The following is a 12,663-nucleotide window of genomic DNA, read 5'->3' as shown; positions in this document are numbered from 1 at the left end:
GAATATGTCCAGCTCTGTACTCATGTTCCACTCTATATTATGGTGTTGAATATGTCTAGCTCTGTACACATGTTCCACTCTATATTATGGTGTTGAATATGTCCAGCTCTGTACACATGTTCCACTCTATTATGATGTTGAATATGTCCAGCTCTGTACTCATGTTCCACTCTATATTATGATGTTGAATATGTCCAGCTCTGTACACATGTTCCACTCTATATTATGGTGTTGAATATGTCCATCTCTGTACACATGTTCCACTCTATTATGGTGTTGAATATGTCCAGCTCTGTACACATGTTCCACTCTATTATGGTGTTGAATATGTCCATCTCTGTACACATGTTCCACTCTATTATGGTGTTGAATATGTCCAGCTCTGTACACATGTTCCACTCTATTATGGTGTTGAATATGTCCAGCTCTGTACACATGTTCCACTCTATTATGGTGTTGAATATGTCCATCTCTGTACACATGTTCCACTCTATTATGGTGTTGAATATGTCCAGCTCTGTACACATGTTCCACTCTATTATGGTGTTGAATATGTCCAGCTCTGTACACATGTTCCACTCTATATTAAGTGATTAATATGTCCAAGCTCTGTGTATATACAGTATTCCACATACATATTTTGATGTTGAATGTGTCAAAGTACATATTTACCTGAGTTTACCTGAGGGCCACTAACCCTACTGGGCTTGACGAGGATAGGCCCCAACCTAATATAGTACATATCAGTCTGAATATCTTCACGGAGCCTCCCGGGCTCCCCCCCCCCCAGAAAAAGACGTTTCATTATATTCAACACTGGATTTTTGGGAAGACTTCAAATTTCTTTGTACCACCAGAATGTCACAATAAAAGCTGCACACCACGGAGATTAATATGTCCGAGCTCTGTATATATGTTCCACTCCGTATTATAAAAATTATATGGACTGTGCTTAATTCTTTGTTTCATTAAATTCTATATTGGGTTTTTAGTGAACTGATTGCACATTCATAAGTTTACCTAGGCAATATCTATGCTTTCATCTCTCTTGTTGCTCTCTGGTTTATAAAGCAAATAATTAATAGCTACAATAGCTAAATCAGTATTCAAAATTGTTCTCTAAATGTTCAAAGTATTAATGTTTAGAATTGCAATGAGAATTATGATGCTAATTCATGATTGTGATAATGTTGAAAATGGATTGAGAAATGTAGAAAATTAATAAAGCATCCAGGAGGCCTGGTCGAGGACCGGGCCGCAGGGACACTAAGCCCCGGAAGCACCTCAAGGTAGCCTACTCTACATTATTACACTAATCCACATCTGTTTCTTCAGGATGCTTTTGGGGGCAACAGCTTAAGTTTGATGGTGTGTTGTGTGTCTCCATCACCTGAAGATTTTGATGCCACTTTCAATACCCTTAAATATGGAGGTTTGGCACGTTATATCCTTAATTGTCCTGCAGTCAACATGGCCATTCAAAACAGTGCTCGGGATTCTACCACCACAACAACCCCATGTTCTGCCCAAACAAACTTAAGGGTAAATTTTATATGCCTTTGATCTCTTGTTATACAAAACATTACTTATGGAAAATAATGTGAGACATTAATGTGGTATGAATGTGAATAGTAAAGAATTAAACCAGTAGAAATTGGAAAATCTGAGAAGCATGCATCTTGTTTGGAGAATAATGATATCATTATAAAGAATGTGTGAATATCATTGTAAAAGTGTGTGTAAAAGTGAATAAATTGCTAGTTTAAGAAGTGTGTACTGAAATGATTTGTGTATGTTGAACAAATGGATGGTGGCAAATTGGTGAGAAATGTGTATTCAAGCTAACTACAGGATGGGAAGAGAGTAGAGATGGGAAGAAAATGTGCAGACCTAGTGAGTATATTTAGGAAGCTTTGAAGTTTGAATGTGAAAACACACACTGAATATTGTAACACACATTTTATAAGGAGGGAATGAATGCTTTGGAGAATTCACGGGTAGCTCTATACACTTGGTCTTACGAATCTGTTTGGGTTCTGTGGGGGATGACTGCTAGGGTGTGGTGGGACTTATCAGATGCTATTTAGTGTGTATGAAATAATGAATAGAAGATGTATAGTTTTTAATAACTTCTGCATTCTTTCATATTTTTTTTTAAATATATACAAGAGTTGTTACATTCTTGTACAGCCACTAGTACGCATAGCGTTTCTGGCAGGTCCCTGGAATACGATCCCCACTGCGAAGAATCATTGTTACAACCAAGTACCCATTTTACTGTTGAGTTAAACAGAAGCTACAGTTAAGGATTTGCGCCCAGTAAATCCTCCCCGGCTAGGATACGAACCCATGGCAAAGCGCTCGCGGAACGCCAGGCGAGTGTCTTACAACTACACCACGGGGACTGGTGGTAAGGGACTCACCACGGGGACTGGCTCATATATTGCTGACCTTTTTCTTTTGGGCTGTGCCTTTTGACTCCATCAAATTGGGAAATGATGACGATGAAATATTTCTCATTTAAAGAATAAGGCATAAAATATGAACCTTAAAATAGCAAATTTTGTGTATTTCAGCATCAGTCAGGCAGTCGGCAGTCTACACTGACAGGTATGCAGAGTAGTGTGCAGCAGTCGTTGGGGACGGTCCAACAGTCAACAGTGACAAACGACACTTCTCTTGTAGCCTTAGACGATACAGGGTCACTTGATACTGAGGACCTCTTCAAGTAAGCTTCTTTTGTACATTAATAGTGTATTATTTTGAGACTGTGAGTTTTAGATAATAGCTAAATGGCTCCATTTGTGTCTGTATACATTAACTAGATTCCAGTAGCAGTTGTGGTAAGAAAAGTAAACTTGCTGTGTAGGTTAAAATCCCAACCTGCTTCATACATACCAATCTCTTTACTATCATGCCTCATTAAAGTCACAGAAAGACCTATACATACTCGCCTCCAGTGGTACCTGGAGCATAATAATAATATACCGTCATTTCAAGCTGGATTTCGACCATAGTGCTCTACACTTGATCTAATATTCTGCCTTGAACATGAAATCTGCACCTCTTAGAAGCAGGAAATTTGGTATTGTTCTCTACCTAGACCTTAAAGGAGCTTTTGATTGCTTTCCTCATACTTGCCTCTTGACAAAGCTTACATGTTTACGCGTAAAGGGAAGACTTCTTCTATGGCTACAGTACTGTCTTACAAGCAGGACCTCCAAAGTCTATATACAAGGCGGGTTTTCAGATAGCATTCCAATTTGAACGGGTGTCCCACAAAGCTCCATTCTAAGTCCAACCCCTTTTGCTGCCTTTTTAGCTGATATACCAACACCTGCCCCGTACACCTCTCGGTGTACACTGACGATATAACTTTGTATTATTCAGACAATGCCCTACCTAATGCAGTCTCAAAATGCAAACAGCACTTGATGACCTTATTGCTTGGACACAACAATGGGGCCTCCAACTTAGTACTGTACTACTAAAACCTGTTTTCAGATCTTCACTAAAAAAGGACTTGTTCATCTACCCATCCTCACAATACACAACACTCCCATCCAACATGTACGAGAACATAAATACCTTGGCATGCACTTCGACTCGCCCTTACTTACCTGTAAAGCACACATTCAACATCTTAAACAGATGACTCGATCACGATTCACCATACTGAGGCTGAGGAGCCCTCACTGGTACCACCTAAGGAGCACACCATAAAATTGTTTCATTTCTATACAACCTACATTTGCAGCCAACTAGACTATTGCTGCCAGGCATATGCGTTGGCTGCGCCTACTAACCTACAGAGCCTTGATTTCATTCAAAACAATGCCATGCGACTTATATGTGGCGCAACACGTTCCAATCCTATCCTGGGCCGTCAGGGGGAAATGGGCCTCACAAGCTTAGCCACCAGACGAGACATAACGTGTGCCATCTATCTGTCATCCTGTACCACTGCTCATCCGACATACCCATACAGATAAAAATTAACCCAACAGTTAGCCCACATAACCCCCACTTCCCCACCAATCACTCACAACCTTTCCTTACACAAGCTACAAATAACCTCAATATAGACCTCACTTTACTCCAAATCTCTGAAACCCAACTTACTGTTCCTTCTATTCCACCTTGGCTTTATACAACTCCTAAGACATCAATACAACTGGAAGACAACATTCCAAAGTCTACATCAAACTCAACCACAGCCTCAGTCTTTGTGTCAAGAATGAAAAATTACTACCCAAATACCACAGAGATTTACGTAAATGGATCTCGCATCCTCATGAACAGCGCACCCTCGGTCACTAGCGCTGTATGGATCCCACAACACCATCTCAAGCAGGGATGGCAGTTACCAAACCAACTATCTATTTTCACAGCTGGATTATATGCCTTATATCAAGCTCTCCAAATAATCACAACATTACCAGTTGGGATATATACAATCTGTAGTGACTCCAAGAGTGCGATTCAAGCAGTTACGTACTCTTCAACAACGTGCTAAGAGTTTGTCTACCCATGCCTTCAACTTCTTCATCAACATCAATTGAATGGTTATGACATTTCTAGCCAATGGATCCCAACGCATTGTGGTATGCTCCATAATGAACCTGTAGATCAACTAGCAAAAGCGATGCACGAAACACCTTACATTACTCGTCATCCAAATCCTCATGTTGCACGTAAAGGATCCTTTAAAAGATACCATCACCGAAGATTTTGTAACAAAATGGAAAACGTCATGCTTACCTTTGTACTATGGGTACATAAACAAAAATGGGAAAACTTGGAAACATGTCATATATAAAAGCAGAGAAATTGATGTAACAATGATCAGATTAAGGCTGGGATACACTAACGTGGCAGCACACAGCTCTAAATACAGAACAGACATTAAAGAACTCTGCATCTACTGTCAGGAGCCTGAAAAAATCGAACACTACCTCCTTCGCTGTTTCCGAGATCATAGTGCCAGAGTAAACTTAAAACAAGTCCTTATCGCACTTAAAAATGCCTTTTACCATCGAGCATATACAGTATTAGAAAGAAACATGTGTTTCTTTATTTCCTCTTTGCACTTTTCCAGTCCTTCATTAACCCTCAAACCGCTAGGGGCCCAAATGGATTCAACACCCACAGGCGCAACAAAAAAAATCCAAAATATTCTTTTGTCTTATACAAGTGTTCATTTTTGTTCCCTGATCACGGAAAAAAAAAAAATAGTAGGTGGCATATTTTAGCCGCAATAGGGTAGGGAAGTGTGGTAAAAAAGGGGCGTTGACAGCCTTCGCCAGACGAGGTCTGCTCCGCCCGAGCTGTCAGGCGGCAGTTGCCACAAATATATTATCTAATTATTTCAATGTCTCTGATTGATTTTGCTTAGTTTTTTTGCAGTAATATTTTTCAATACAGTGAATTGTGATATATTTATATAATAAAATGTGTGAACCATCACTGTACTCAAAATTATGGTGTGCATATTAGTAATTCAATTATTATGTTCATAAAACAATAAACAAATAGTTTTGCTGTTACACACAGAGATCACACTAACGTGATGCATCAAATGAATAAATCCACAAGGGCCGTGACAAGGATTCGAACCTGCGTCCGGGAGCATCCCAGACACTGCCTTAATCGACTGAGCTACGACAGGGTTAAAAGGGTTGAAACCGAAGTTCTACTGAACTTACTGGATCCCGTAGCCTCTCCGAGGCACAAACCTGGCTTTTATACAACCCCCCCTGCACCCGAGCTATGTCAATAGGCCGTTCTCCCTCTTCGCCCTTACATCATCAAACACAGGGATCACACTAACGTGATGCATCAAATGAACAAATCCACAAGGGCCGTGACGAGGATTCGAACCTGCGTCCGGGAGCATCCCAGACACTGCCTTAATCGACTGAGCTACGACAGGGTTAAAAAGGGTTGAAACCGAAGTTCTACTGAACTTACTGGATCCCGTAGCCTCTCCGAGGCATAAACCAGGCTTTTACACAACCCCCGCACCCGAGCTATGTCAATAGGTCAATATGGGATGCTCCCGGACGCAGGTTCGAATCCTCGTCACGGCCCTTGTGGATTTGTTCATTTGATGCATCACGTTAGTGTGATCTCTGTGTGTGATGATGTAAGGGCGAAGAGGGAGAACGGCCTATTGACATAGCTCGGGTGCAGGGGGGGGTTGTGTAAGAGCCTGGTTTGTGCCTCGGAGAGGCTACGGGATCCAGTAAGTTCAGTAGAACTTCGGTTTCAACCCTTTAACCCTGTCGTAGCTCAGTCCGATTAAGGCAGTGTCTGGGATGCTCCCGGACGCAGGTTCGAATCCTCGTCACGGGCCTTGTGGATTTGTAATTTAGTTTTGCTGTTGTTACACTATATACTGTCACGGGGGGTGGGCTGGGGCTCCGCTAGCAATTGGCTGCTAGGGGCTCAGAAGGCAGATATGCAGCCCCTCCAACTCCCGGGATTCACCGGAGTCTCCTTGGTCCCACAGAGGAGGACCAGCAATGCCCACCCACCGCAGGTCTTTGCTCCCAACACTAAAGGGGGGGGGGGGGTGCCACTGATTCACCCTGGGAGCCCTTCAGTCAACCACGGGGAAACTGCTGTTAACAGTTCCGGCCTAGACCCGTGAAGTGAAGGAAGACTCAGGTTTACCTTATAACAATAACTTCCCTGAGTCTTGCCTGCCAGACAAAAAGGTTGCAGGAACTCCTTTCCCGCCTGCCTTACCTATCTTCTTCTTAACAAGGTCGCCAGCTGGGTTAGTATATCTGCACCCCAGCGATGCAGTTCAGTGGGTGATATTCTATACTATTTGTTGCCAGAGTGTTGCTACTCCCTCGATCTGCCACTGGACTGTCAGCCCAGGGTACTCTCCCATAAAAGTCTGTGTGGCTTTACCTATCTCCAGTCACTACGTTGCTTGTTACCACAATTCAGGCTCCGATGCTGGTTGGATGGCTTAGGGTACACTTTATATAAGTCTGTGCTGCTTTACCACTCTCCAGGAGATAAGAACTTCTATAGAGAACGTGATGTTCCTAGGTGGTACTATGATAACCCTCGTGTATGCTCATAGAGAAATATTATAATGGAGGCACACTTAAACACAATGATAAAATGTGTGAATTTACTGACACAAATTACATGATCACACATACAATCACAAGCAATACATGAAAATGAAAAATAAGGATATAAATCTGGAGATCGTCAGCAACTCTTCTTTCACGACCTCCAACCACTCCTTCAACTGGGCAGACTAGACAGGAGTCACACACTCTCTCACAGAAGGGCCTCTTCGCCACGTTGGCACCTCTTCTTCAACTGTCCTGCCGTCCACACACACTGTCCTCTCCAACAGTCCCTGGACACAAGCTGCCCTGCAGCCTATCCTACTACTAAAGTATTAATGCTATACTGCAATATACATATGCAAATATAGTGGCCTATCTAGCCTACTCAAACAAGGGGTAATGGGAAGGGAAAATTGATCTACCTTACATTCCTGGCTCACGACACCTGTCCCTCGATGGTGTGAGGTTCCCACGCTTCCTGAGTCGGTCCTTGACAATCCAGGAACGTTCCACAAGTCCTCAGGTGTCATGAAGCCTTCGCGTCATCGCCAATCCAATCCCAGAGATTTAGCTATCCCAATCCTGGTTCACCAGTGGGCACTGAGCTAATCACTATATGCACACACTCGTCCCTTCCACAAGGCGTTGCTCCTTGCCCTAGGAACGGTGTCGTCCCTCAAAACCCTCAGTGAATGTGACCCGGTCACAGTTAAGCCTGCCCGTCACACCTCCCAGACCCTCAGCGTCCAGCGGCGCCCACCCAGCGCCGTTGCAGACCATTTTCCAAGTTTGGCACTCCTCCGCTCAATGAACTTGGCTTCTTTCTTGCTTCCCAGAAGCGCAGGGTTTCCAATAACGATGGTGGGCTGCGATGGCTAGTTTAATCCACTGAATAAGGCTTGTAGAGCCTCAAATCCTCGAGAGCCGGCCGAGGCGCGTCCTCTCACCTCCACAGTCAGGTCAACTCTGGCGTTGGCGCCGCCCGGGGCACTCGGTGGCGTCACAGTGGGCTCTGATTGGTCGCCCGTGACCCACGCCACCCAATCCGCACACGGTTAGCGTTTTCTACAAAACGGCGGATCTGCAGGTAGGGGGTACTCTTTTTCATTTATATCAGGGCGCCACCTTCCCCTTACCTACAACTTATAATGCAAATTTCTCCCTTATCTGGCGGCCGGTCTGGTCGCCACATATACCAACAGACTCCCTGTATCTCAGAGAATCAATAGAGAGCTGATATGACTCTTAAAGCAGGCAAACGAAAGAAATAGGAGAGGGCACTGTAACAATACACAGGTTATATATAAGTATTTGCATTTTTGTTCACCATAATGAACCTCTAAGTTGGTCTTGTGAGTCAAAAAGCAACGAGGAGTGACCGCCTCACACCAGCCAGCCACTCGTTGCCACTCCCTCCCTCAACAACACCTCACTCACCTTCATTCTCCTCCCACAATACTGTTTTTGCATTTATTCACTATACACAGACATTATATATAAGTATTTACATGTTTTGTTCACCATAACTGTACATCTAAGCTTGTATGGTGAGTAAAGGCACAAAGACATAGCTACTCACACTTTCAGCTGGTGGGGGCCGCCCTCAAGGCCAGATGCACTAATATTTCTCCTCCAACAATATTGTTTGTGGTGTTATTACGCTATATACACACACATTATATATAAGTATCTTCCTGTTTTATTCACCATGCCTGTACAAATAAGCTGGTATGGTGCCCAAAGACCATAGTGGCCACCAGTAAACAACATGCAGCAGTCTCCGTGGTGTAGTGGTAAGACACTCGCCTGGCGTTCCGCGAGCGCTATGTCATGGGTTCGTATCCTGGCTGGGGAGGATTTACTGGGCGCAATTCCTTAACTGTAGCCTCTGTTTAACGCAACAGTAAAATGTGTACTTGGATGAAAAAACGATTCTTCGCGGCAGGGGATCGTATTCCAGGGACCATAGGATTAAGGACTTGCCCGAAACGCTACGCGTACTAGTGGCTGTACAAGAATGTAATAACTCTTGTATATATCTCAAAAAAAAAAAACATGATAAGCCGTGCAGACGACGCACCTCCCTCACCAAAATGGCGGCTCCCAACCTATTCCTATTGCTGTTATCTCACACTATACACATGTTATATATAAGTATTTACATTTGTGTTCACCATAGCAAACCACTAAGCTGGTATGGTGAGTGCAGTCAATAAAAGGTGGCCACACACAGTCAGAAGACGACGCCACAACCCTCCCTCCCACAGCCTTACTCCTCCCTCCATGGAGGAAGGAGTCTAAATATCTCTAAATAAAGCTCACAGCTCTAAATATCACCACAATCCTGCTATTATCAGAATCCTGGTCAGTTTTATCACAGTCAGGGGTCTTCTACAATACTATCATCGCTAAATAATAGCAGGATCATATATATTATAGCATTTGTAGGTGATGCTGTGGTCAAAAGCTGAACAGCTGTGCAGTGAGCTCGTGCTGCGTGCGCCAGCCTTGGTGGCTTGCTCATTACTGATGCTCTCACACCCAAGAATGTTGGCCTGGATTTTTTTTCTAGGTGGCATCTGGCAACTATCGGTCGTGGCTGTACTATAGCTTCCCCTATCCCAGGCGGGACGTTTAAATTATAGAGCTAGACACGAAAGCATATATAAATGATGTGCGCGGTTTCGGTTTTGTCACTGATATCATATATATATGATATGCGCGGTTTATGTGTTAACCTCCTGTATATGAGCTGTCAAGGAAGTTTCTCTTTATCATATTCTTGTCTGACTCCCTGTTTGCACTAGCCTGTTGAGTTACTCCGAGTTGTTCTCCCTCTGAGTCTATTTTCCTGTTAATTTCATCAAATTTGCACCATTATATCTCGGTTTCTTCCACTGGTTCCTTGATTTGTGCCTCCTGAATCATTACCTTTTCAGTGAAGCCGGTAATTTTCTTATCCAGGTGGAAAATACTGTCTTTTAAATTATAAAAGTCATTCTTGAGACCATCAGTTTCTCATTCTAAATTATGATCTTTCCCTTTATAATTACTGTACTTAGCAAGTTTTCAATAATCACTAACCTGCCAAGAAAACCACCTTTCATATTTGGTTTTTACCTTTAAAAAACTTTTAAAACATTCATCTGTTGATGTGTTGACCTTCTCTGTGGCAGCAGTCATCTTTGTCATTGACATGCATTTGTTTTGAAATACACGTACAGTACATAACAACTTTAGCTATCCATATTTTCACTCACTTTTGCATATTTCTTTTATCCCAGTTATTTTTCAAATTCCCCATAGCTTCGTGTTTCCTGGGACACCGCTCATGGTCCTCAGCCTGTTCTATAATACTTAGGCAACTGGATTTTCCTGGGTCTGATACAGTGTATATTCACCTAGTTGTATTCACCTAGTTGTGTATCTCCTGCTTGCTGCAGGAAGAGTAATTAACGAAGAGTCATGTTGAGTGTAGCAGTGCTATGAGCTTGTGCTTGTTTTGTGAGATTCAATCATTTGTTTACATTATTTTGGGAGTGCAGTTGGCAGTTGTTGAGGCTTTGGAATCCTTGAACCCGGCAGTGGTCTGTATTGGCTCACTGACTTTCTGAATGCTTTCCCGGTGGAGTGGCAGTGTAGCCTGGTCTCATCATCTCTGTGAGGGGCCAGGTTGTGGTTTCAGTCCCCAGTAGGCCAAACAGAAGTGCTTGGCTGATGTGACTTAGTAATATGAAGCCATCTCAACACGATATTCAGGGAGCCACTTGGGCTCGCCCAGAAAGAGGCATTTAAAAGACATTTAACGCTGATTTTTCTCTTGGCAAATTTTGTCCAGTTTTTCCTGAGTTGTGGTTCACTGTAATATACAGTGGAACCTCTATTAACGAGTTTAATCCGTTCTGGCACCGAGCTCGTTACCTGGAAAACTCGTCTTAACAAACAAATTTCCCCATTTAAAATAAAGGAAATAAATTTAGTCCGTTCCACTCCCAAAAACATCCATACTTGTATGACTTTTTTTTATGTAAATATAATACTGCACATGTAAATATAAATGTTTTGTTGTAGTGTTTTAATATTTATTTTACCTTATGAAGAGTAGTTGCTGGCTTGAGGGAGACGATGGGGGAGGTGGGAAGGAGGAGAGGGGTTATGGTGTGGAAGGAGAATCCACCTCTGAGTCAGGCGGACTCTCTCTTCTTGGGAATTTCACCCAAATTTCATTTCAAATTTCACACAAGGATGCGTTAGACCAGCACCAAATAAAAAACTACGTCGATTACACTCATTGTGTCAAAAATATAATAGTCTTACCACGAAGATACAATACAATGCCGTTTTCTCAAATAGGCAATGTGGTTATTAAAAAAAACGGAAATTTCATGGCAAACATGTATACAATCCCCAAGTCGATCGGATAAGAATTGGATTTTATAGAAATATTTGCTCAAATGACGCTTGAGCGCGGTGTTTGGGTGCATTCAAGAGAAAAAAGTGTGTCACTTTCAAGCGACATATACCTGTGTAAGTGATAACACTTTCATAAAGTGTTATCACAAAGTGATAAATTAAACATTTTCACACACCGGGTTGTCACTGCTTTATCAGGGCAGCTTTTCCAAGAATGCGTTCACCTTTTCAAACATTCCAAACACTTCCCTGATCTCAGTGGAAGAGGCAGCATCCTCCCTTACCTCCTCATTCCCTTACTAATGGTGTAAATTGTTGATGAGGACCTGCCATACTCCCTGGTGAGATCAATCACACAGACACCACACTCATGCTTTGCTATAATTTCCTTCTTTAAATCCACAGTAATTGTGTCTTTCTTCCTCTTGACAACACTATCTTTAGCAAGCAGCTTCTTTGGATACATCATGTGTTACAAATTGTAGTCGCAAAACCACTAAAAACCCAAAGAAAAGCTCAAATAAATCCAGAGGGATGCTTGTCGTGTGTGATACAACAACAACACTGGCGTCGGAGGCGTCCGAGAATTTGCGAGAACCCGCGAGATGCTAGGAAGCACCATGTGGTTTTGCTCGTTAATAGAGGCGAGCTCGTCAATAGAGACAAATTTGCTGCGAGTGGCTTGCTCGTTACTGGAAAAACTCGTTAATAGAGCCACTCCCAGAACTGAAGGGCAAGAGCTACGAGGAGAGGTTAGAAGCATTAAACATGTCAAAACTAGAAGACAGGAGAAAAAGAGGTGATATGATCACTACGTACAAAATAGTAACAGGAATTGATAAAATCGACAGGGAAGATTTCCTGAGACCTGGCACTTCAAGAACAAGAGGTCATAGATTTAAACTAGCTAAACACAGATGCCGAAGAAATATAAGAAAATTCACCTTCGCAAATAGAGTGGTAGACGGTTGGAAGAAGTTAAGTGAGAAGGTGGTGGAGGCCAAGACCGTCAGTAGTTTCAAAGCGTTATATGACAAAGAGTGCTGGGAAGACGGGACACCACGAGCGTAGCTCTCATCCTGTAACTACACTTAGGTAATTACTCGTTAATTGAGGTTCCACTGTATTTGAGCAATATTATACTGTATACATA

At 42.6% G+C, this 12,663-nt stretch overlaps 1 protein-coding gene across 1 annotated transcript in view; it reads left to right on the top strand.

Moving 5' to 3' along the window:
- The window catches only part of cos (kinesin-like protein costa), a gene marked incomplete in the record, with an annotated part of 235,189 nt that overhangs the window by 58,293 nt on the left and 164,233 nt on the right, over positions 1-12,663 (top strand). The window contains 2 exon segments of the mRNA XM_069302674.1: positions 1,336-1,542; positions 2,577-2,728. Of these exon segments, the coding sequence (XP_069158775.1) occupies positions 1,336-1,542; positions 2,577-2,728 (359 nt within the window).

The sequence above is a fragment of the Procambarus clarkii genome, chromosome 48 (assembly GCF_040958095.1).
Source record: "Procambarus clarkii isolate CNS0578487 chromosome 48, FALCON_Pclarkii_2.0, whole genome shotgun sequence".
In the NCBI taxonomy this organism is placed as follows: Eukaryota; Metazoa; Arthropoda; class Malacostraca; order Decapoda; family Cambaridae; genus Procambarus; species Procambarus clarkii.
Note: the sequence above shows the minus strand (reverse complement) of the source record. Positions and strands in the feature narration are given on the sequence as shown.